Raw genomic sequence first — 26,676 nt, 5'->3', positions numbered from 1 at the left:
TAGCCATTTCAGCTCTGGGGAAAAAGCCTCGACTATCCACATGATCAATGCCTCTTATCATCTTATACACCTCTATCAGGCACCTCTCATCCTCTGTCGCTCCAAAGAAAAAAGGCAGAGTTCACTCAACCTATTCTCATAGGGCATGCTCCCCAATCCAGGCAACATCCCTATAAATCTTCTCTGCACCCTTTCTACAGTTTCTACATCCTTCCTGTAGTGAGGTGACCAGAACTGATCACAATACTCCAGCTGGGGTCTGACCAAAGTCCTATATAGCTGCAACATTACCTTTCGGCTCTTAAACTCAATCCCATGATTGATGAAGGCCAATGCACCGTATGCCGCCTTAACCACAGAGTGAACCTGCGTAGCAGCTTTGAGTGTCCTATGGACTTGGACCCCAAGATCCCTCTGATCCTCCACACTACCAAGAGTCATACCATTATTATTATATTCTACCATCATATTTGACCTACCAAAATGAACCACCTCACCCCAGTTTTGCATCTTATCAATGTCCCACTGTAACCTCTGACAGCCCTCCACACTACCCACAACACCCCCAACCTTTGTATCATCAGTAAATTTACTAACTCATCTCTCTGCTTCCTCATCCAGGTTATTTATAAAAATCACAAAGGATCCCAGAGCAATTCCTTGAGGCACACCACTGGTCACTGACCTCCATGCAGAATATGACCCGTCTATAACCACTCTTTGCCTTCTGTGGGCTAGCCAGTGCTGGATCCACAAAGTAATGATCCCTTGGATGCCATGCCTCCTTACTTTCTCAATAAGACTTGCATGGGGTACCTTGCTGAAATCCATATACACTACATCCACTGCTCTACCTTTATTAATGTGTTTAGTCACATCCTCAAAAAATTCAATCAGGCTCGTAAGGCATGACCTACCTTTCACAAAGCCATGCTGACTATTCCTAATCATATGCCTCTCCAAATGTTTATAAATCCCACCTCTCTGGATCTTCTCCATGAACTTACCAACCATTGAAGTAAGATTCACTGGTCTATAATTTCCTGGGCTATCTCTACACCCTTTCTTGAATAATGGAACAACAATCGCAACTTTCCAATCGTCTGGAACCTCTCCTGTCCCCATTGATGATGCAAAGCTCATCGCCAGAGGCTCAGCAATCTTCTCCCTCACCTCCCACAGTAGCCTTGGGTATTTCTTGTCCAGTCCTGGTGACTTATCCAACTTGATGCTTTCCAAAGGCTCCAGCACATCCTCTTTCTTAATATCTACCTGCTCAAGCTTTTCTGTCTGCTGTAAGTCATCCCTGCAATAGCCAAGATCCTTTTCTGTAGCGAATACTGAAGCAAAGTGCTCATTAAGTACCTCTGCTATCTCTTCCGGTTCCATGCACACTTTTCCGCTGTCACACTTGTTTGGTCCTATTCTCTCACGTCTTATCCTCTTGCTGTTCACATACTTTGAGAATGCCTTGGGGTTTTCCTTAATCCCGTCTGCCAAGGCCTTCTCATGGCTCCATCTGTGTCTCCTAATTTCTTTCTTCCTGCTTGCCTTATAATCATCTTGATCTCTATCATTACCTAGTTTTTGGAACCTTTTGTAAGCCTTCTTTTCTTTTTGACTCTATTTACAACAGCCTTTGTACACCACGGTTCCTGTACCCTACCATCCTTTCCCTGTCACATTGGGACGTACCTATGCAGAATTCCAAGCCAATATTGCCTGAACATTTGCCACATTTCTTCCGTACATTTTTCTGAGAACATCTGTTCTCAATTTATGCTTATAAGTTCCTACCTGATAGCCTCATATTTCCCCTTACTCCAATTAAACACTTTCCTAACTTGTCTGCTCCTATCCCTCTCTAATGCTATGGTAAAGGAGATAGAATTGTGATCACTATCTCCAAAATGCTCTCCCACTGAGAGATCTGACACCAGGTTCATTTCCCAATACCAAATCAAGTACAGCGCCTCCTCTTGTAGGCTTATCTACATATTGTGTCAAGAGACCTTCCTGAGCACACCTAACAAACTCCACCCCATCTGAACCCCTTGATCTAGGGACATGCCAATCGATATTTGGGAAATTAAAATCTCCCACCACAACAACCCTGTTATTATTACACCTTTTCAGAATCTGTCTCCTTATCTGTTCTTCGATGTCCCTGTTACTCTTCGGTGGTCTATAAAAAACACCCAGTAGAGTTATTGACCCCTTCCTGTTCCTAATTTCCACCCACAGAGACTCCATAGATAATCCCTCCATGATTTCCTCCTTTCCTACAGCCGTGACACAATCTCTGATCAGCAGTGCTTCGCCCCCACCTGTTTTGCCTCCCTCCCTGTCCTTTCTGAGACATCTAAAGCCTGGCAGTCAAAGTAACCGTTCCTAAGGTTTAAAGCTGGAGAGATTTGTGTAAGGGTTAGAGAGGACAGAAGGAAAATGATGGTTTGATAGTGGAAGTGCTGGAAGTCGCTCTGATCCAGACGACACCTCTGTCAACTGCAATTGGGAAGGAACTGTGGTTGAGAGAAAGGAATGTGTACCAGAAGCAATGGTGTAGAAAGTGATAGCCACTTAAATGGAGGAGTTGAGAGAAGTGAACAGGATACTCGTGGTAAACAGGATGGAAGAAAGTGTCGTTAGGTCTCCGCTGCACGCCTACAAACTCTCACAGCAACCTGGACTTTACTTCCTCCCACATGTCTTTTCTGTCACTAGCCCTTTTCTCTTCATCTTGAAATCTTTATTGCCTCTAAACTTTTCTAGTTTAGATGAAGGGTCATGAGTTAAAACTGTTTTTCTGCATAATACCCGACACTGAGTGCTTCCAGCATTTTGTTGTGCAGCATCGGATGATTTGGTTGAAGCACCATCAGACAGCAGTTGACTGGAGAGAACACTACTCCTCCTCTTTTGATGCTCCTTTGTATTTATTGCTGATACATTGGATAGCAAAATAGCAAATGGAACTTTAAGAGAGCAGAAAATGGCTTGGGAGAAAAGTCAAGGCTCCTCTGTGGCACATACTATTTTGCACAGTGCATTTTGTTGTATCATTACAAATATTTAATTTTATTTCAAAATCCCTTCTGAAATACTTAAAAAGGAAATCAGGAGGTCTAAAAGAAGACATGAGGTTGCCTTGGCAGTCAAAGTGAAGGATAATCCAAAGAGTTTTTACAGGTATATTAAGAGTAAAAGGATTGTAAGGGATAAAATTGGTCCTCTTGAAGATCAGAGTGGTTGGTTATGTGCAGAACCAGAAGAAATGAAGGAGATCTTAAAGTGGTTTTTTGTATCTGTATTTACTAAGGAAACTGGCATGAAGTCTATGGAATTAAAGGAAACAAGTAGTGAGATCATGGAAACTGTACAGATTGAAAAGGAGGAGGTGCTTGCTATCTTGAGGCAAATTAAAGTGGATAAATCCCCAGGACCTGACTGGTTATTCCCTCGAACCTTGAAGGAGACTAGTGTTGAAATTGCAGGGGCCCTGGCAGATATATTTAAAATGTCGGTGTCTACAGGTGAGGTGCCGGAGGATTGGAGAGTGGCTCATGTTGTTCCGTTGTTTAAAAAAGGATTGAAAAGTAATCCGGGAAATTATAGGCCAGTAAATTTGACATCAGTAGTGGGTAAGTTATTGGAGGGAGTACTAAGAGACAGAATCTACAAGCATTTGGACAGACGGACTTATTAGGGAGAGTCAACATGGCTTTGTGCGTGGTAGTCATGTTTGACCAATCTATTGGAGTTTTTCCAGGAGGTTACCAGGAAAGTGGATGAAGGCAAGGTAGTGGATATTGTCTACATGGACTTCAGTAAGGCCTTTGACAAGGTCCTGCATGGGAGGTTGGTTAGGAAAATTCAGTCACTAGGTACACATGGAGAGGTGGTAAATTGGATTAGACATTGGCTCAATGGAAGAAGCCAAAGAGTGGTAGTAGTGGATTGCTTCTCTGAGTGGAGGCCTGTGACTAGTGGTGTGCCACAGGGATCAGTGCTGGGTCCATTGTTATTTGTCATCTATATCAATGATCTGGATGATAATGTGGTAAATTGGATCAGCAGATTTGCTGATGATACAACGATTGGAGGTTTAGTGGACAGTGAGAAAGGTTTTCAAAGCTTGCAGAGGGATTTGGACTAGCTGGAAAAATGACAGATGGAGTTTAATACAGACAAGTGTGAGGTATTGCACTTTGGAAGGACAAACCAAGGTAGAACATACAGGGTAATTGGTAAGGTACTGAGGAGTGCAGTAGAACAGAGGGATCTGGGAATACAGATACAAAATTCCCTAAAGGTGGCGTCACAGGTAGATAGGGTCGTAAAGAGAGCTTTTGGTATATTGGCCTTTATTAATCAAAGTATTGCATATAAGAGCTGGAATGTTAAGATGAGGTTGTATAAGGCATTGGTGAGGCCGAAACTGGAGTATTGTGTTCAGTTTTGGTCACCAAATTACAGGAAGGATATTAATAAGGTTGAAAGGATGCAGAGAGGGTTTACAAGGATGTTGTCGGGACTTGAAAAACTCAGTTACAGATGAAAGGTTGAATAGGTTAGGACTTTATTCCCTGGAGCGTAGAAGAATGAGGGGAGATTTGGTCGAGGTATATAAAATTATGATGGGTATAGATAGAATGAATGCGAGCAGGCTTTTTCCACTGAGGCAAGGGGAGAGAAAAAAACCAGAGGACATGGGTTAAGGGTGAAGGGGGAAAAGTTTAAAGGGAACATGGGGGGGGAGGTGCTTCTTCACACATAGTGGCGGGAGTGTGGAATGAGCTGCCAGACGAGGTGGTAAATGCAGGTTCTTTTTTAACTAAATTGGACAGATACATGGATGGGTGGTGTATGGAGGGATATGATCCATGTGCAGGTCAGTGGGACTAGGCAGAAAATGGTTCAGCACAGCTAAGAAGGGCCAAAAGGCCTGTTTCTGTGCTGTAGTTTTTCTATGGTTTCTATGGAAATCATCCAAGAAATGTTCAGTATCTGATGATATCAATTCCTCAATTTTGCACAGGCAAGTATACTTTGAGTATTTGCATATAGTAGATGCTAGGAATAATTTGTGTACATTATCATTGATTTTGTACATGGATTTTAAATCTGAATAATTAGATTAAGACTGGCTTCTCTCAAAAGTGCTGGCCATCTATGGAAACAACCATCTGGATATGATAAATAGCCAGTGGCTAACTTGTTTCTTTTCCTTAGTTTTATCTCTTCATTGTCGCATTTGAATTTGTTGTGTGCTGATATCATTGTACTCACCTTTTATTTGACAATATCTCAGACTAGGTGCTCAGTAAGTATTTGAACTTGAAGTTGAATTGGTCGCTGTAAGCTAAAAAGCAAAACAATAGAGGTAAGATTGGCTCTTAGCAAGTATAACTATTTATTTCCTCCTTTATTTATGATACATGCAACTTCCACTTTGGGTAACTGAATTTTTCCTTTCTGGAATTTATGTGAGAAACACAAATGGATAAGCACAAACTCAATTTTTTTTTCTTGACGCATGTGCATATGTAGTTTTGAATACTGGAAAATCATGATTCGGACAGTTTTCTAGAAATGTAATCCTTCGTAATGCTGGAGTTTGCCTGCATTTTTCTGCTCCTTTTCATTCTCAAAATTTCTCGAACGATTAAAAATCAACCTAGGTCCTTTTGTAGACTCCTTATGCCCTCTTCACTACTTACTTTCCTAACTCTGTGTGTCAACAATACGTTGACTATTCTTCAATTCCTTCATCCAATAAACCTCCATAAGTTGCAAAGATTTAATGCTTCAGTACCAATCACCATTGCACCCCACACATTACACCTCGAGAAACAGAGGCCATGATTGATTGTTTTCTGTTTGCTCTTGGCTAATCGTCTATCCACATCAGTATGTTACATCCAACACCAGAGGTTTTATTTTCCACATAATAACCTTTAATGCCGTACTTTACCATAGGCCTTCAGAATTCCAATTGCTGTACATACACCTTCATTCAGAGTACAGAATACTCCTTTAAAAATCTGACACATTGGTCAAATGGGACTTCCCTTTTCAAAACTGCATTGATTTCAATACGGTATTGAGTTTTCCTGACAAACTTGACTTTTTTCTAACATCTCTTTAAGAAAGTCTTTAATAACATTTTCTAAAATATTCTATATGACGGCTCTGAAGCAAATTAGCCTGTTACTTTCTGTCTCCCTCACATGTATGAGTCAGGAATTAAAATTGGTAATTTTTAGCCTATTGGAATCTTTTTCAAATCTCCTATTTTCAGTCAAGCAGAAACAATGGCCTTAAATTCTTTGATTTTTTTTTTCCATTAACAGTAAGGACATATAATATATGCTCTGTGAAGTGGTTGTGTTCCCAGGTATCTGCTGTTCGCGTCCTTCTTGATAGTGGTTGTGGGTCTGGAAGGTGCTGCCTTAGGAACTTTGGTGTGTTGTTGCAGTGCATCTTGTAGATAGTACGCACTGCTGCAACTGTTTGTCGATGATGAAAGGATTGGATGCTTGTGGAAGGGGTACCAATCAAGTGGGCTGCCTTGTACTGAATGGTGTCAAGCTCCTTGAGTATTGATGAAGCTGCACTCATCTAGATGAGTGGTGAGTATTCTGTTACATTCCTGACTTGAGCTTGGTAGCTGGACAGGATTTGGGGAGTTGAGGTAAATTACACACTGCAGTATTCCTAGTCTTTGACCTGCTCTGGAAGCTACAGTGTTTATATGGCTAGATCAGTTCAGGTTCCTGTGAACGGTAACCCCCAGGATGTTGATAGTAGTGGATTCAGTGATGGTGATACCACTGAATGCCAAAGGACAATGGTTAGAGCCTCTTTTGTTAGAGGTGGACATTGCCTGGCACTTGCGTGATTCGAATGTTACTTGCCACTTGTCAGCCCAAGCTTGGATATTGTCCAAGCGCTGCTGCAGTTGGGTATGAACTGCTTCACTACCTGAGGAGTCATGAATGGTGCAGAACATTGTGCAGTCATCTGCAAACATCCCCACTTCTGACCCTATGAAGGTCATTGAAGTAGCTGAAGGTGGTTAGTCCTAGGACACTTCCCCGAGGAACTCCTGCAGAGATGGCTTGAGGATGAGGATGATTGACCTCCAACCATCACAACCATCTTTCTTTGGGTCAGGTACGAATTCAACCAGCATAGGGTTTTGAATCCATTTTAGCTAGGGACCTTGAGCCATACTCAGTCAAATGCCGCCTGGATGTCAAAGGCTGTCATTCTCACTCCACCTCTGGTATTTAGCACTTTGGTCCATGCTTGGACCAAGGAGATGATGCGGTCAGGAGCTGACTGGCCTTGACGGACTCTAAACTGGGCATCCATAAGCAGGTTATTGCCAAGTATGTGCTGCATGATAGCACTGTCAATGACCCCTCTCATTACTTTGCTGATGATTGAGAGTAGGCTGATAGGGCGGTAACTAGATGGGTTGGACTTGTCCTGTTTTTTGTGTACAGGACATACCTAGGCAATTTTCCATGTTGCCAGTACTGGAACAGCATGGCTTCTGGCATGGCAAGTTCTGGAGCACAAGTCTTCAGGACTATTGCTGGGATTTTGTCTGGGCTCATGGCCTTCACAGTGTCCGGTGCTTTCAGCTGTTTCTTGATATCACATGGAGTGAATTGGATTGGCTGCATACTGACATTTGGGATGCTGGGGACTTCTGGAGGAGGCTGAGCTGGATCATCCACTTGGCACTTCTGACTGAAGATTATTGCAAATGCCTCAGCCTTATCTTTTGCACAGGTGTGCTGGTCTCCTCTATCATTGAGGATGGGAATATTTATGGAGCCTCCTCCTCCAGTGATTTGCTTGATTGTCCACCACAATTCACGGCTGGATATGGCAGGATTACAGAGCTTAGATCTGATCGGTTGGTTGTGGGACCACTCAGCTCTGTCTATTACCTGCTGCTTATGGTGTTTGGCACGCAAGTAGTCCTGTATTGTGGCTTCACCAGGGTGATGCCTTATATTGAGGTATGCCTGGTGTTGTTCTTGGCATGCCCTCCTGCACTCTTCATTGAGCCAGGGTTGATCTCCTGGCCTGGTGGTAATGTTAGTGTGGAAGTTATGCCGGGCCATGAGGTTACAGATTGTAGTTGAGTATAATTCTGCTGCTGATGGCCCTCAGTGCCACATAGATCCTTGGGCTGCTAGATCTGTTCGAAGTCTATCCCATTTAGCACGGTGGTAGTGCCACACAACACGGTAGAGGGTTTCTTCAATGTGGAGACGAGATTTAGTCCCCACAAATACTGTGCGGTGGTCATTTCTACTAATGCTGTCATGGACAGATGCTTCCGTGGCAGGCAGTTTGGTGAGAATGAGGTCAAGTGTGTTTTTCCCTCTTGCTGGTTCCCTCACCACCTGCTGTAGTCCCAGTCTAGTAGTTATGTCCAGTAGGACCTGGCCTATTGATTTCAGAATGTAAGGAGCATTACATCGATGGAAATCAAACAATAGCTTACCAACTTTTGTGAGGGAGTTTTTGACAGTACTCTTTTTTTCAGAGCTTCTTGTACCTAACAGAAGAACAGAACAAAAACGTTAGTGATAAGAAAAACAGATAAAATTGGCTAAAGTGATGAATGTAGTTTACCTTTTTATCCATGATTATCCCAAAAAGCAACACAAAAAATCCCTGAGAAAACAAAGGAAACATAAGCTCAGACAAATAAACAAACACATAATATATCAGACAATTAAAATGCTTGTACTATTTGCTTTCTTTAAGTTATTGTTCAAGATAAGGTTGTCACTATTGCCTATCCCTAATTGGTCTTGAGATGCTTTCTTGAGCCTCTGTGGTTCTGATGAAGGTAAGGAAAGGGTTGTTGGGTAGGGAGTTTGAAGATTTTGATTCAGCAATGGCAAAGGAGTAGTGATATGTTTCCAAGTCAGGATGGGATACAACTTGGATCTAGCCAGGGTAGCAAAGGCAAAGTATTCTGGTTCTCTTCTTAAATGGTTCACACTTAAGTCAAACCATTCAAGTGGAATAAATGTTCAGAGAGGCCAATGAGATGTCAAATTAATGGGCTGCTACCCTAATGTCCTGTCAAACTACTTGTGTGCAACTATATTCATCCAATGCTCAATTTAGTTTTCACCGGGACTCATAGTTTACAGGTATCAAAACAGGCTTGGTCTAAGAACCTGAGGTAACAATGAATAACTTTGACATCAAGAGAGCATTTAACCTGATGTGACATCAAGGAGCCATGGCAAAAATGAAACCATTGGGCATTGAGTGAAAAACATCCCAGGTGACAAAGTCATAGCTCACACAAAGAGATGATTGTGGTTTTAGGACATCAATCATCCCAGTCCATGCATATCACTGGAGGTCTTCATGGAAATGTCACATATTCAGTCATCTTCAGCTGTTTAATCAATGGTATTTTGTTTAATCATGAGATCAGAAATGTGGGTGCTCCATCTATAAACTCTCAGAGAATGAAGCAGGCCATGTCAGCCTGCAACAAGACCAGGGCTGTCTTTGACCACATGAATTTCCTCCAGATTTCTTCCCACATCCTAAAGGCATACTGATGAGTAGGTCATCTAGTCACTGTACATTGCCCATGGGCCAGGTCAATAGCAGAGGAATCTTGGGAAAGTTGATGGGCGGCTTAGAAAGAATAGGTATGAGAACAATGAATGGAAGAGTAGAACTACTGAGAATACTCTGAGCTGACATTGGCTGAATAAGCAAAGTGGCCTCCTTGAAGGAATCTAATAAACGTGAGTTTATCGTGTGAAAATTTGATTCAAGTATATAGCTCACCACCACTTTCTCAGGGACAACAGAAGTATTTGAAAATCAGTTTTTAAAGTTTCAGTCCTTTTTTTAATACCCAAAGTGGATACCTTGCATCTGAAACACATGCAATCTTTGAACTTTTAAAACCATGAGCACCATTTCCCACAATACTACTTTCCAAATCGAATGAAAAGTACAAGTTACTGTAAATCCCAACTAAGAAGGTTCTCGAATCTGATAAAGATTATGTAAAAATAGTGCAACCAACTCCATGCCATTGTATGCTGTCAATGGAGTTCTGACCACCTGAGCAGGCCTAATGCGTAATACTCTTTACATCAAGAGGAGCTAGGTGGAGTAAATAGGAAAGACCAGGGGCATTGATTTAAAATTATATAAGTAGAAGGTTTGATGGGGAAATGGGTAGTGGAAATCTGGAGCTCGCTGCCTGAAGAGGTAACAGTGGCAGGAACCATCATCACCTTAAAAAGGGATTTGGATGTGTATCTGAACTGCCATAATTTGCAGGATTCTTCAACAATTGCTGAAAGGTGGGATTGTCTTATGCTGGAAATGTCTTATGTGTGATCTACATAGAACACAGAATAGTACGGCACAGTACAGGTCCTTCAGCCCACAATATTGTGCCGACCCTCAAACCCTGCCTCCCATATAAGCCCCCACCTTAAATTCCTCCATATACCTGTCTAGAGGTCTCTTAAACTTCACTAGTGTATCTGCCTCCACCACTGACTCAGGCAGTGCATTCCACGCACCAACCACTCTGAGTAAAAACCTTTCCTCTAATATCCCGCTTGAACTTCCCACCCCTTACCTTAAAGCCATGTCCTCTTGTATTGAGCAGTGGTGCCCTGGGGAAGAGGCGCTGGCTATCCATTCTATCTATTCCTCTTATTATCTTGTACACCTCTATCATATCTCCTCTCATCATCCTCCTCTCCAAAGAGTAAAGCCCTAGCTCCCTCTAATTAGATCAATTAGCTCCTTTTACTGAGTATCCATTCTTTCTAAGTACAACAGTATTTTCATGAGAATGCTGCTCTTAATTTCCTGTAAAATCCTATGGTGAAGCCACTCACTCTATGCTCCTCTACCTCTGAATATCCCCAGGGTATACATCACTTCTTCACACCCACCAGTCACCATCCCCAACCTGAACAGAATTTTGCAAGGCCTTGGACTAGAGTGCATTGCATGCAAGGATGACTTAGCAACAGAAATATCTCCATATGAAAGATAGTTAATTGATTACCTCTGTTCCATAGCTTAAAGAAAATAATTTTTGCTGTGAAGTGAACATTATTTTTTCAAATCTGATTGAAAATGTTCACTTCTTATTTCCAGGCCTTTTGAATAAGTTGATTGTTCCAACCTGCTCTTCTATTTTCAGATAGAAATTTTGAGCCTTTAACTATACTGTGGCTCTCCGTGGGCACCTAGCATTCCCTGTACTCGCCCATCTCCTCTCCCTCTTCACATAACATCGATCAACTAGAAGACTCTTTCCAAGGCAGGATTTAGTCTGTAGATCACAGTTATTGACTCACTCCTTTACAGCAAGAATTGTTTTAAAAAATGAAATTGACTTATCTTTTGAGTAAAATGTCTATGGCATTAGTTTCAAGGAGTGCATTCCTGAGCAAGCAATATCCTATGTCCCTTGTGCAGGTATCTTGGGTCGGTTCTTGTCTATTCTCCCCACATTTTATCATTCGGTACGGACTAGAAGGGCTGAAATGGCCTGTTTCCGTGCTGTAATTGTTATATGGTTATTCTATAGTTCAATGGTTCCATTTAATATCATGAAATGTATACAGTATACGACCTGAAATTCTTACTTTCTGCAGACATCCTCCAAACAGAAGAAATACCCCAAAGAATGAATGACAAAGTGTCGTTGAGGCATACAGCATGAAAACAGGCCTTTCAGCCCAAATTATCCATGCTTCCTATTGCTCAGTGAGTTAGTCCCATCTACCTGTGCTTGGCCCATAGTCAGTGCCTTGCAACATTTTACATCTCAAAAGCATGTTTGCTTGGTGATGTTTTACAAGCATAACTTAAATAAATCTGACCAGCAACATAAAAGAGTTACAGACATTAAATTATACATACCTGAAGCCCATTGAGAATATCAAATAAATAACGTAAACCATCATGAGAAAACTTAGCCAGAAACATGAATCCAAGTATCCAGCTGAGACCCAGCAGTGGAGTTAGAATTATAATACACCTTAAAATTTTTTTGACTGAATTTTTCTCAATTAGGTTGTTTCTTGCCTTCTCTCCGATGCCTGGTCGCAATATCTTAACTATGGCAAATATCGTAATGAAGAAGTTGATTCCAACGATGGCCAATGGCACATATGTAAAAATTAACTGAAGGTAGAGAATCTCTTTATTGATCCAGCACTTGTCCATTGCAGTATATTGCTTCCTTATATGGGCATAAGCAAACACACTGACAGAAATTATAAGCGGGCATGCATAGCCCAGGCTAAATGAGGTTAGCATCATAAATGATCTGCTGAGATCTTTGAAAAGAAAAACTAAATGGTAAAGAAGTAGCAGGCCAAGAGTGAACATCCAAAAAAACAAGGCAAGATAGGAGAAGTGTAGGCAAAAAATGACTGCCGTACACTTCAAGTTCTTTGGTTTCAGAAAGTCATGTGCAATAAAAAGTATATCCAGGGCAATTAGACACAGCGCAATATTCAGAATTGCAATATGTCGGGCAAATGAGGTTTTATTTTTTGTGACATCCATCCATACAACTGCTTCTATAAGAATGCTGATTATCAAACTTGCCAGAGATACACCAAGAGCAATCTTGGTTATAGTGTTAAAAGTTTGGGTATTCTTCAGTTGTTTAGCTTCTTTGGACATCAGCAGAGAAAAGGATGTCAGATGTTCACAAATGCATATAACAGAGCTTCCATTTAATTCATGCTTGCATCCATATGATTCCCATTTTCCAGTTTCCAATTTCCAAAACACACATTGTGCACTTGATTGATTAAGTGTGGTATCTAATGGCATGAAGTACATCTTTATAGAAACGTTGCTATTTTCTGCAGTTGTTGACATCACAAGACCATTCAATTTGAGGCTACCTGGAGGTTCTTTTAGGATATCATTCATTGTTGGTAATGCAATGCTCATAACAAGAGAGTCCTTGTTTAATTTCTCCAGATTGCTTTTATCCATGTATACAGTATTTGTTATAGACTTATTTTTGATTTTGATATCATTGAATTCTATATCATAATTCTTGCCAGGTGCAACCCTAATGCCTTTCAGTTGAATATTTGGTTTTATGATGTTGAACGTTTGATTGTTTGGTGACAATAATCTGGTAAAGCCTTCTATTGACTTTAATAATTCAGAGCTGGAATCATTCTTTTCATTTTGTACTGAGGTCCAGGCTGTCAATGCAGAATCATTAACCAGAGAATTTATTGTTGAAAGAAAATTCTGAAAATGTAAGAGGACATTTGATTAGGTGAATTATACAGTCATATTCTTCTTGGAACTAAATAGAAACAGTTTGAGAATGACAAAAAGCAATATGCACAAAATGATGGAGATCTCAGCAGGTCAGACAGCATCTATGAAAATGAGTAAACTGTCGACATTTCAGGACTGATGATGTCTTCTTGGCCGAAACATCGATGGTTTACTCTTTTCCACAGATGCTGCCTGGCCTGTTGAGTTCCTCAAGCAGTTTGTGTGTTGCTTTGGTTTTCCAGTATCTGTAAATTTTCTCATGGAACTTTTAAAGGATTCCACTACCACCTTGACTGCTGAATGACTTTAAGTAATTCTATAGATAGTACAGCTGGAAAGAAATCAATAAATTTAATAGCAACTTTGATATATGAAGGAAACAGAGTACAAAACATTTTGGTACTTTCATTCAATAATGGATATCTATTATTAGTTAGATGTGTACCTGTGAATTATTAGTGAAGGTTTATATGCATTTACATAAGTTTCTTTGTTCCACTCTTTTAAACGTGCTTGTGAGTTTATTTAAATTATGAGCAGAACTTCAGAAGAATGAGTACTTGTTACTATCATGCCAGGCAATTTTATTCCAATGAATAGTTGACATTTAATAATACTAGGGTAACCCACTTCCCATGTCCTCATTCCACTTGATGTCTGGAAGAGGTAACTCTTCCCTTTCTAACCCTGGGAGTACTAGGTATCAAAATAAGATACTAGCAAATCAGGAGCAATTGTAAGATGGCGAATTGGCTCTGATGAAAATCAAGAAACGATAGGTCTTTAATTCTTCAGATCAAAGTCCTATTATCAGCTCAGTTCTCTTCCCACAGATGCTGTCTGGCTTGCTGAGTACTTGCAGGGTTTCATGTTAATATTTCAGATTTCCAGTATCTGCATTTGTTGGTTTTCAATGAAGAAAACACCTAATCATCTGAGCTAACACTTATAGCCATCAATTAATGACAGCAAATCCATGGTTTCTCAGCGATTCCATTTTAGGAGAGCAACCAAAGGTAGGTCATGTACAGTAAATGATAGGATCTAGGGAGTGTTGAACAGCTGGTAAGCTGCATGTCCTGTGTGATGGAGATCCCGAATGATGGATGCTGCCTTTCTGAGGCACTGATCCTTGAAGATGTCCTGGATTCTGGGCAGGCTAGTGCTATCATAAACACAAAATACTCTGCAGATGCTAGGGTCAAAGTAACACTCACAACACACTGGAGGAACTCAGCAGGTAGGGCAGCATCCGTGGAAACGATTAGTCAATGTTTCGGGCCGGAACCCTTCGTCAGGACTGAAGAGGGAAAGGGCAGAGGTCCTATAAAGAAGGTGGGGGGAGGGTGGGAAGGAGAAGGCTGGTAGGTTCCAGGTGAAAAACCAGTAAGGGGAAAGAGCAAGGGGTGGGGGAGGGGAAGCAGGGAGGGGATAGGCAGGAAAGGTGAAGAAGGAATAGGGGAAAACAATGGGTAGTAGAAGGAGGTGGAACCATGAGGGAGATAGTAGGCAGCTGGAGGAGGGAGCAGAGTGAAACTGGGATGGGGGAAGGGAGGGGGAGGGAATTACTGGAAGTTGGAGAATTCAATGTTCATGCCAAGGGGCTGGAGACTACCCAGACGGTATATAAGGTGTTGCTTCTTCAACCTGAGTTTAGCTTCACGGCAGTAGCGGAGGCCATGTATGGACATATCTGAATGGGAATGTGAAGCAGAGTTGAAGTAGGTGGCAACTGGGAGATCCTGTCTGTTGTGGCGGATGGAGCAGAGGTGCTCGACGAAGCAGTCCCCCAATCTGCGTCAGGTTTCACTGATGTAGAGGAGGCCGCACCAGGAGCACCAGATGCAATAGATGACCCCAACAGACTCACAAGTGAAGTGTTGCCTCACCTGAAAGGATTGTTTGGGGCCCTGGATGGTGGCAAGAGAGGAGGTGTAGGGACAGGTGTAGCACTTATACTTGCATGGATAAATGCCATGTGGGAGATCCATGGGGAGGGACATGTGGACCAGGGAGTCACGGAGGGAATGATCCCTGCGGAAAGCAGAGAGGGGTGGAGAGGGAAAGACGTGCTTAGTGGTGGGGTCCTGTTAAAGGTGGCGGAAGTTGCGGAGGATAATGTGCTGGATCCGGAGGCTGGTGGGGTGGTAGGTGAGGACATAGAAACACAGAAAATAGGTGCAGGAGTAGGCCATTTGGCTCTTTGAGCCTGCACCGCCATTCAGTATGATCATGGCTGATCATCCAACTCAGAACCCTGTACCTGCCTTCTCTCCATACTCCCTGATCCCTTTAGCCACAAGGGCCATATCTAACTCCCTCTTAAATATAGCCAATGAACTGGCCTCAACTGTTTCCTGTGGCAGAGAATTCACAGATTCACCACTCTCTGTGTGAAGTTTTTCCTAATCTCGGTCCTAAAAGGCTTCCCCTTTATCCTTAAACTGTGACCCCTCGTTCTGGACTTCCCCAACATCGGGAACAATCTTCCTGCATCTAGCCTGTCCAATCCCTTCAGAATTTTATACGTTTCAATAAGATTCCCCCCCTCAATCTTCTAAATTCCAGCGAGTATAAGCCTAGTCCATCCAGTCTTTCTTCATATGAAAGTCCTGCCATCCCAGGAATCAATCTGGTGAACCTTCTTTGTACTCCCTCTATGGCAAGAATGTCTTTCCTCAGATTAGGGGACCAAAACTGCACACAATACTCCCAGTGTGGTCTCACCAAGGCCTTGTACAACTGCAGTAGTACCTCCCTGCTCCTGTACTCGAATCCTCTTGCTATAAATGCCAATATACCATTTGCCTTTTTCACCGCCTGCTGTACCTGCATGCCCGCTTTCAATGACACCCAGGTCTCATTGCACCTTCCCTTTTCCTTATCAGCCACCATTCAGATAATAATCTGTTTTCCTGTTTTTGCCACCAAAGTGGATAACCTCACATTTATCCACATTAAATTGCATCTGCCATGAATTTGCCCACTCACCTAACCTATCCAAGTCACCCTGAATCCTCTTAGCATCCTCCTCACAGCTAACACTGCCGCCCAGCTTTGTGTCATCCGCAAACTTGGAGATGCTGCATTTAATTCCCTCATCTAAGTCATTAATATACATTGTAAACAACTGGGGTCCCAGCTCTGAGCCTTGCAGTACCCCACTAGTCACTGCCTGCCATTCTGAAAAGGACCTGTCTATTCCCAATTTTTGCTTCCTGTCTGCCAACCAATTCTCTATCCACATCAATACCATACCCCCGAATACCGTGTGCTTTAAGTTCGCACACTAATCTCCTGTGTGGGACCTTGTCAAAAGCCTTTTGAAAATCCAAATATACCACATCCACTGGTTCTCCCCTATCCACTCTACAAGTTACATCCTCAAAATTCTATAAGATTCGTCAGACATGATTTTCCTTTCACAAATCCATGCTGACTTTGTCCAATGATTTCACCGCTTTCCAAATGTGCTGTTATCACATCTTTGATAACTGACTCTAGCATTTTCCCCATCACCGATGTCAGGCTTACCGGTCTATAATTCCCCGGTTGCTCTCTCCCTCCTTTTTTTTAAAAAGCGGGGTTACATTAGCCACCCTCCAATCCTCAGGAACTAATCCAGAATCTAAAGAGTTTTGAAAAATTATTACTAATGTATCCACTATTTCTTGGGCTACTTCCTTAAGCACTCTGGGATGCAGACCATCTGGCCCCGGGAATTTGTCTGTCTTTAATCTCTTCAATTTACCTAACTCCACTTCCCTACTAACATGTATTTCCCTCAGTTCCTCCATCTCACTAGACCCTCAGTCCCCTACTATTTCTGGAAGATTATTTATGTCCTCCTTAGTGAAGACAGAACCAAAGTAGTTATTTAATTGGTCTGCCATGTCCTTGTTCCCCATAATCAATTCACCTGTTTCTGACTGTAAAGGACCTACATTTGTCTTAACCAATCTTTTCCTTTTCACATATCTATGAGCTTTTACAGTCAGTTTTTATGTTCCCTGCCAGCTTTCTCTCATAATCTTTTTTCCTTTTCCTAATTAAGCCCTTTGTCCTCCTCTGCTGGACTCTGCATTTCTCCCCGTCCTCAGGTGTGCTGCTTTTTCTGGCTGATTTGTATGTTTCTTCTTTGGAATTGTACTATCCCTAATTTTCCTTGTTAGCCTTGGGTACACTACCTTCCCCAGTTTATTCTTTTGCCAAACTGGGATGAACAATTGTTGTAGTTCGTCCATGCAATCTTTAAATGCTTGCCATTGCATATCCACTGTCAACCCTTTAAGTACCATTTGCCAGTCTATTTTAGCTAATTCACGTCTCATACCTTCAAACCAAGGACAAGGGGAACTCTGTCCCTTGCGTGGTGACGGGAGGATGGGGTGAGGGCCGAAGTGTGGGAAATGGAGGAGATGCAGGTAAGGGCATCATTGATGACGGCAGAAGGGAAACCACAATCCTTAAAGGAAGAGGACTTTAAGATGTCCTGGAAAGGAAAGCCTCATCCTGGGAGCAGATGCAGCGGAGACAGAGGAACTAGGAATAGGGAATGGTAGGGTGGGAAGAGGTATAGTCAAGGTAGTTATGAGAGTCAGTGGGCTTATAGAAGATGTCAGTGGACAGTCTGTCTCCAGAGATGGAGACCGAGAGACCAAGAAAGGGGAGAGAAATGTCCAAGATAGACCAAGTGAATTTGAGGGCTGGGTGGAAGTTTGAAGTAAAGTTGATGAAATTGACAAGATCAGCATGGGTGCAGGAAGCAGCACCAATGCAGTCGTCAACGTAGTGAAGGAAAAGTTGGGGAGCAGTATCAGTATAGGTTTGGAGCATAGACTGTTCCACATAACCAACAAAGAGGCAGGCATAGCTGGGGCCCATGCAAATGCCCATAGCTACACCCTTGGTCTGAAGAAAGTGGGAAGAGCCAAAAGAGAATTTAAGTGTGAGTACCAGTTCCGCCAACTGGAGGAGGGTAGTGGTGGTGGGAACTGGTGAAGTCTATTGTCCAGAAAGTAGTGGAGGGCTTTGAGGCCGCCTTGATGGGGAATGGAGGTGTATAACGATTGGACATCCATAGTGAAAATGAAGTGGTCGGGATCGGGGAACTGGAAGTTATTGAAAAGGTGGAGGGCATAGGATGTATCCCAGATGTAGGTGGGGAGGGACTGAACTATGGGTGACAAAATGGAGTCCAGGTAGGCAGATACAAGTTCAGTGGGGCAGGAACTATGGGTCTACCAGGACAGTCAGGCTTGTGGCTCTTGGGGAGGAGGTAAAACCAAGCAGTGCGGGGTGTGGGAATTATGAGTTTAACATTTCTGGATCACTGGACTCTCTTCCAGGGAAGGTAGGAAGGTTTGATAATGTGGGGTAGGGTTTAAACTAGAATTACAGGGAGATGGGAATCAGGGTACCAGAACAGTTAATGGAGAGGTTGTGGAGGCAGATGTTGTTAAGACCTCAGACAAATTTAGGAATCAAAATGTTGAACATAATGCGATAGTGTCCTGAGCTGTGAAGAGGATAGAAGGTGTTGACTGATTGTACATAGGGTTAAGAAACTGCAAGGGTAAGAAGACCCTGATGGCAGTTATATACAGACCCCCGAACAGTAGTAAGGACGTGATTTACAAATTACATTGGGAGATAGAAAATGCATGCCAAAAGGGCAATGTTACTATAGTCATGGGAGATTTTAATATGCAGGTAGCTTAGGAAAATCAGGTTGGTGCTGGATTCCTGGAGGGAGAATTTCTAGGTTGCCTATGAGAAGGCATTTTTACAAAAATTCGTGGTTGAGCTCACTAGGGAATGAGTTATTCTGGATTGGGTGTTGTATAATGAACTGGAATTGATTAGAGAGCTTAAAGAAAAAGAAACCTTTGGGGTAAGTGATCATAATATGATCAAATTCACCCTGAAATCTGAGTAGGAGAAGCTAAAGTCAGATATATCAGTATTGCAGTGGAGCAAAGGGAATTACAGAGGCATGAAAGAGGAGTTGGCTGACATTGATTGGAAAAGAACACTGGCAGGGATGACGGCAGAGCAGCAATGGCTGGAATTCCTGGAAGCGATTCAGAAGGCACAGGGAGGAAGAAGAGGAAGTTGTTTTCTAATATCTTGAAGTGGGAAGGAGAACAGCCAGAGGTCATGGTACATATTGGTACCAACGACATAGGTAGGAAAAGGGAGGAGGTCCTGAAAATAGACTACAGGGAATTAGGAAGGAAGTTGAGAAGCTACAGGGAATTAGGAAGGAAGTTGAGAAGCAGAACTTCAAAGGTAGTAATCTCAGGATTACTGCCAGTGCCACGTGACAGTGAATATAGGAATAGAGTGAAGTGGAGGATAAATGTGTGGCTGAGGAAGTGGAGCAGGGAGGCAGGGATTCATATTTCTGGATCTCTTTTGGGGCAGGTGTGACCTGTACAAAAAGGATGGGTTGCACTTGAATCCCGGGGGACCAATATCCTAGTGGGGAGGTCTGCTAAGGCTATTGGGCAGAGTTTAAACTAAAATTGCTGGGAGGGGGAAACCAAACTGAAGTAACAGAGGAAAGGGAGGTTGGCTCACAAACAGAGAAAGTTTGGAGACAGTGTGAAAGGGAGGATAGGCAGGTGATAGAGAAGAGATGCGCTCAGACCGATGGTTGGAGATGTCTCTATTTTAATACGAGGAATATTATGAACAAAGCGGATGAACTTAGAGCATGGATCAGCACTTGGAGCTATGATGTTGTGGCCATTACAAAGACTTGGATGGTGCAGGGGCCGGAATGGCTACTTCAAGTGCCAGGCGTTAGATGTTTCAGAAAGGACAGGGAGGGAGGCAAAAGAGGTGGGGGCGTGGCACTGTTAATCAGAGATAGTGTCAAGGCTGCAGAAAAGGAGGAATTCATGGAGGGGTTGTCTACAGAGCCTCTGTGGGTAGAAATTAGGAACAGGAAGGGGTCAATAACTACTGAGTGTTTTTTTTTATAGACCACCCAATAGTAACAGGGACATTGAGGAGCAGATAGGAAGACAGATTCTGCAAAGGTGTAATAATAACAGGGTGGTTGTGGTGGGAGATTTTAATTTCCTTAATATTGATTGGCATCTCCCTGGAGTGAAGGGTTTAGATGGGGTGGAGTTTGCTAGGTCTGTTCAGGAAGGTTTGTTGACACAATATGTAGATAAGCCTACAAGAGGAGAGGCTGTATTTGATCTGGTATTTGGAAATGAATGTGGTCAGGTGTCAGATATCTCAGTGGGAGAGCATTTTGGAGATAGTGATCACAATTCTATCTTCTTTACCATAGCATTGGAGAGAGATAGGAACAGACAAGTTAGGGAAACGTTTAATTGGAGTCGGGAAAATATAAGGCTATCAGGCAGGAACTTGGAAGCATAAATTGGAAACAGTTGTTCTCAGGGAAACATGGAAGAAATGTGGCAAATGTTCAGGGGATATTTGCATGGGGTTCGGCATAGGTACGTTCCAATGAGACAGGGAAAGGATGGTAGGGTAGAGGAACCGTGGTGTACAAAGGCTGTTGTAAATCTAGTCAAGAAGAAGAGCTTACGAAAGGTTCAAAAAAACTAGGTAATGATAGATCTAGAAGATTATAAGGCTAGCAGGAAGGAGTTTAAGAAAGAAATTAGGAGTGCCAGAAGGGGCCATGAGAAGGCCTTGGTGGACAGGATTAAGGAAAACCCCAAGGCATTCTCCAAGTATATGAAGAGCAAGAGGATAAGACGTGAGAGAATAGGACCAATCAAGTGTGACAGTGGAAATGTGTGTATGGAACTGGAGAAGATAGCAGATGTACTTAATGAATACTTTGCTTCAGTATTCACTACAGAAAAGGATCTTGGCGATTGTAGGGATGACTTGCAGCGGACTGAAAAGCTTGAGCATGTAGATACTAAGGAAGAGGATATGCTGGAACTTTTGGAAAGCATCAAGTTGGATAAGTCACCGGGACCGGACGGGATGCACACCAGGCTACTGTGGGAGGCGAGGGAGAAGATTGCTGAGCCTCTGGCGATGATCTTTGCATCATCAATGAGGATGGGAGAGATTCCAGAGGATTGGAGGATTACAGATGTTGTTCCCTTATTCAAGAAAGGGAGTAGAGATAGCTCAGGAAATTATAGACCAGTGAGTCTTACTTCAGTGGTTGGTAAGTTGATGGAGAAGATCCTGGGAAACAGGATTCATGGCTTTGTCAAAGGCAGGTCGTGCCTTACGAGCCTCATTGGATTTTTTGAGGCTGTGACTAAACACATTGATGAAGGAAGAGCGGTAGATGTAGTGTATATGGATTTCAGCAAGGTACTTGATAAGGTACCCCATGTAAGGCTTATTGAGAAAGTCAGGAGGCATGGGATCCAAGGAACATTGCTTTGTGGATCCAGAACTTGCTTACCCACAGAAGGGAAAGAGTGGTTGTAGATGGGTCATATTCTGCAAGGAGGTCAGTGGCTAGTGGAGTTTTTCAGGGATCTGTTCCGGGACCCTTACTCTTTGTGATTTTTCTAAATGACCTGGATGAGGAAGTGGAGAGTTGGGTTAGTAAATTTGCTGATGACACAAAGGTTGGGGGTGTTGTGGATAGTGTGGAGGGCTGTCAGAGGTTACAGCGGGACACTGATAGGATGCAAAACTGGGCTGAGAAGTGGCAGATGGAGTTCAACCCAGATAAGTGTGAAGTGGTTCATTTTGATATGTCAAATACCATGGCAGAATATAGTATTTATAGTAAGACTCTTGGCAGTGTGGAGGATCAGAGGGATCTTGGGGTCCAAGTTCATAAGACACTCAGGGCTGCTACGCAGGTTGACTCTGTGGTTGAGAAGGCATACGGTGCATTGGCCTTCATCAATTGTGGGATTGAGTTTAAGAGCCAAGAGGTAATGTTGCAGCTATATAGAACCCTAGTCAGACCCCACTTGGAGTACTGTGCTCATTTCTGGTCGCCTCACTACAAGGACGTGGAAACCATAGAAAGGGTGCAGAGGAGATTTACAAGGATGTTGCCTGGATTGGGGAGCATGCCTTATGAGAATAGTTTTAAGATGCTTAGAAGTAGGTATAAAGGAGATGTCAGAGGTAAGTTTTTTTACGCAGTGGTGAGTGCGTGGAATGGGCTGCCAGTGGCAGTGGTGGAGGCGGAAATGATAGGGTCTTTTAAGCAACTCCTGGATAGGTAAATGGAGCTTAGAAAAATAGAGGGCTATGGGTAAGCCTAGGTAGTTCTAAGGTAAGGACATGTTCGGCACAGCTTTGTGGGCCATAGGGCTTGTATTGTGCTGTAGGTTTTCTGTTTTTAATGGCGAGATGAAACAGCCTTGGTTAAAAAGTCAAAGCTAACATAAAAGCCAAAGAGGGGACATATAATAGAGCAAAAATTAGTGGGAAGGTAAGCGATTGGGAAGCTTTTGAAATCAAGCAGAAGGCAACTAAAGAAGTTATTGAGAAGTTAAAGGTGGATTACGAGAGTAACTAGCCAGTATTATTAAAGAGGATACCAAAAGTTTCTACAGGTACATAAAGTGTAAAAGAGCGGTGAGAGTAGATATCAGACTGCTGGAAAATGATGCTGGAGAGGCAGTAATGGGGGCAATTAAATGATGCATGAACTGAATAAGTATTTTGCATTAGTCTTCACTGTGGAAGACACCAGCAATATGCTGGAAGTTCCAAGGGTCACGGTCATGAAGTGTGTGAAGTTACCATTACTAGAGAGAAGGTTCTTGGATAACTGAAAGGTCTGAGTGTGAATAAATCACCTGGACCAGATGGTGTACAGCCCAGGGTTCTGAAAGAGGTGGCTGAAGTAATGGTGGAGGCATTAGTAATGATCTTCCAAGCATCGCTAGATTCTGGTATGGTTCCTGAAGACTGGAAAATGGCAAATGTCACTCCTTTCTTCAAGAAGGGAGGGAGGCAGAAGAAAGGAAACTATAGGTCAGTTAGTCTGAACTCAGTGGCTGGGAAGATGTTGGGGTTGATTATTAAGGATGATGTCTCAGAGTACCTGGAGGCAAGTGATAAAATAGTCAGCATGGCTTCCTCACGGGAAATTCTCGTCTGACAAACCTGGAGGAATTCTTTGAAGAAATAACAATCAGGATAGGCAAAGGACAATTGGTTGATGTTGTGTACTTGGATTTGAAGAAGTCCTTTGATCATTTGCTGCACATGTGGCTGCTTAACAAGCTACGAACCCATCGTATTTCAGGAAATATTCTAGCATTTATAAAGCAGTGTCTGATCAACAAGAGGCAAATTGTGGGAATAAAGGGATCCTTTTCTAGTTGGCTGCTGGTGACTAGTGGTGATTGTGACTAGAATACACATAGATTAAGATGTTAGCTGGCCTGTGCTGGCACCAGTGGGATCAGCAGTTGGTCTGCCACCTGTCTTCAGGAGAAAGAGAGATAAGGAAAACAATGGAGCAGCATTTGGAGATGTTAATGAAGGGACGGGAGAGTTTAACAGAAGGAGAGTTGTCAAGATCGGCTCCCCCTTTGAATCCTGAACTGTTTGAAGTGATGGACAGGCGATACCCCAGCAGGGGGATAAAAAGGGACAGGTTTGCTAAGGCAACACACACACGACACCCCGAGGTAACGGGACCCTGGAAGCTATGCGTCTCCCACAAGTCGGTGGGAAGTTTTGGAAGGCTGGTCGCGGGACCAAGCCATAGACGCACAGGGTGGAAAGGCACGATCGGCGGGAACCTGATGTGTGTGTCCGCCCTTGCCTGGGTGCCAGGTTCACCGCAGAGAAACGATCGTATCTGGAAACGGAGGGGTCACGGTCGGTGACCTCAGAAGACATCACAAAGGGCTCGCCCGAAAACTGACTGCGAAGAATATCGAAGGTCTGTGTGGAAGCCATTTGAATATTCATTCGTTTTGCTCTCTCTCTCCTCACCCTCCCCCCCCCCCCCCCCCAACTGTCCATCTCCCACGGCAGTGATTACTGCGAACTGAACTGAATTCAATTGAACTGAACTTTGCGTCACTTTGAAACTGGTCATTTACCCCTAGACGACGATAGAGCTTGATTGATCCTGTTATCCTGATTCTGTGTACATGTGTGTTTATCATTGCTGAACTATTGCATTTATCCTTTTGATTAGAGTACTGTGTTGCTTGTTTCTTTAATAAAACTTTCTTAGTTCTAGTAACCCAGACTCCAACTGAGTGATCCATTTCTGCTGGTTTGGCAACCCAGTTACGGGGTACGTAACATGATCCACAGGGGTCTGTGTTGGGACCAATTCTTTTTACGTTATATATTAATGATTTGGATGGTGGAATTTATGACTTTGTTGTGAAGTTTGCAGATGGTATGAAAATTGGTGGAGCAAATAAGAAAGTTTTGAGGAAGTAGAGGGGCTATAAAAGGACAGACAAATTAGGAAATTGGGCAAAGAAATTACAGATGGAATACAATGTCAGGAAGTGTATGGTCATGCACTTTGGTGGAAGAAATGGAAGTATTGACTATTTTCTAAATGGAGACAAAATACAAAAAACTGAGGTACGAGGGGACTTGAGAATGCTTGTTAAGGATTCCCTAATGATTTTGCAGATTGAGTCTGTGCTGAGGAAGACAAATGCGTTGTTATAATTCTTTGCAAGAGAATTTATGTAAAAGTGAGGATGTAATGTTGAGATCTTATAAAGCACTGGTAAGGCCTCACTTGGAGTATTGTGAGCTGCTTTGGGCCCCTTATCTTTGAAAGAATATTCTGAAACTGGAGAGGGTTCAAAGGAGGCTTACAAAAATTATTCCAAGATTGAATGACTTGTAAATGAAGAGCGTTTGATGGCTCTGTGCTGTGTTCACTGGAATTCAGAAAAATGAGAAACCTATTGAATGGTGAAAGGCCTCAATAGGGTGGATGTGGAGAGCATGTTTCCTATGGTTGGAGAGTCAAAGACCAGAGGACACAGCCTCGGAATAGAGGGTTGTCCTTTTAGAATGGAGATGAGGAGGAATTTCTTTTGTCAGAGTGATGAATTTGTGGAATTCTTAGCCACAGGCAGCTGTGGAGGTCAAGTCTTTATGTATATTTAAGGCAAAGGTTGATAGATTCTTGATTGGTCGGGGCACGAAGGGATACAGGGAGGTGGTAGGAGATTGGCGCTGAGAGGAAAATTGGATTAGCCACGATGAAATAGCAGAGTAGAGTCGATAGGTCAAATGGCCTAATTTTGGGAAAAGGGGAATAGATCCTGTGTAGTGAAAATAGCAAGTTATGGAAGAGGCTGAAGAGTAGGACCTCCAAGGTAGCAATCTCTGGACGACTCCAGGTGCTACTTGCTAGTCACGGCAGGAATAAGATGGAAGTAAAAATGATTTTACTGCTGAGGATCTGGAGGAAGGGTTTCAGATTTCTGGATCATTGAGATCTCTTCTGAGGAAGGTATGACCTATACAAATAGGATGGGTTACACCTGAACCCAAGGGAGATGAATATCCTTGCAGGCAGGTTTGCTGGAGCTGTCAGGGAAGATTTAAACTAATGTGGCAGGAGGATATGACATGAAGTGATAGGGCTGAAGATGGGGCAGTTTGTAGTGAGACTGTGAGGAAGGACAGGCGGATGATAGGGATAGATGGTGGGATGAATTGAAGTGTAATAGAGGAACAGAATCAAAAAGGTTGATAAATACAGGTCCGAAGGGGTTGTATATCAATGCACATAGTATACAGAATAAGGTAGATGATCCTGTAGTGGATTAGACATTGGCAGGTATGATGTTCTGAGAATTGCTGAGTTGTGGCTGAAAGAAGATTATAGTTGGGAGCTGAACATCCAAGGATACACATTATCTCGAAAGGACAGGCAGGTGGCAGAAGGGTTGCAGTGGCTCTGTTGATGCAAAATGAAATCAAATGCTTAGAAAGAGATGGCATGGGATTGGAAAATGCAGAAATCTTGTGGATAGGATTAAGAAACTGCAAAGGTAAAAAGACTCTGGGAGTTATATATAGGCCTCTGAATAGTAGCCAGACTGGGATATAAATAGAAAAGACATGTAAAAGGACAATGTTGTGATAATTGTTGGTAATTTCAATATGCAGGTAGATTGGGAAAATCAGGTTGGTGCTAGATCCCAACAGATGGAATTTGTAGAATGCCTATGAGTTAGCTATTTAGAGCAACTTGTGGTTGAGCCCACCAGGGGAACAACAATTCTGGATTCAACTGAAATTCTGCAGATGCTGGAAATTCAAGCAACACACATAAAAGTTGCTGGTGAACGCAGCAGGCCAGGCAGCATCTTTAGGAAGAGGTGCAGTCGATGTTTCAGG

At 42.8% G+C, this 26,676-nt stretch overlaps 1 protein-coding gene across 1 annotated transcript in view; it reads right to left on the bottom strand.

Moving 5' to 3' along the window:
• Positions 1-8,212: 8,212 nt before the first annotated feature.
• Positions 8,213-26,676, bottom strand: part of LOC140211093 (adhesion G protein-coupled receptor F5-like) — a 56,616-nt gene continuing 38,152 nt past the window's right edge. Inside the window, exons 6-9 of the mRNA XM_072280541.1 lie at positions 11,959-13,317; positions 8,659-8,700; positions 8,528-8,581; positions 8,213-8,278 (exon numbers count right to left, since the gene is read on the bottom strand). Coding sequence (XP_072136642.1) covers positions 8,213-8,278; positions 8,528-8,581; positions 8,659-8,700; positions 11,959-13,317 — 1,521 coding nt within the window. The remainder of the gene's footprint in view (positions 8,279-8,527; positions 8,582-8,658; positions 8,701-11,958; positions 13,318-26,676) is intronic.

The sequence above is a fragment of the Mobula birostris genome, chromosome 2 (genome assembly GCF_030028105.1).
Source record: "Mobula birostris isolate sMobBir1 chromosome 2, sMobBir1.hap1, whole genome shotgun sequence".
Taxonomy (NCBI): Eukaryota; Metazoa; Chordata; class Chondrichthyes; order Myliobatiformes; family Myliobatidae; genus Mobula; species Mobula birostris.
Note: the sequence above shows the minus strand (reverse complement) of the source record. Positions and strands in the feature narration are given on the sequence as shown.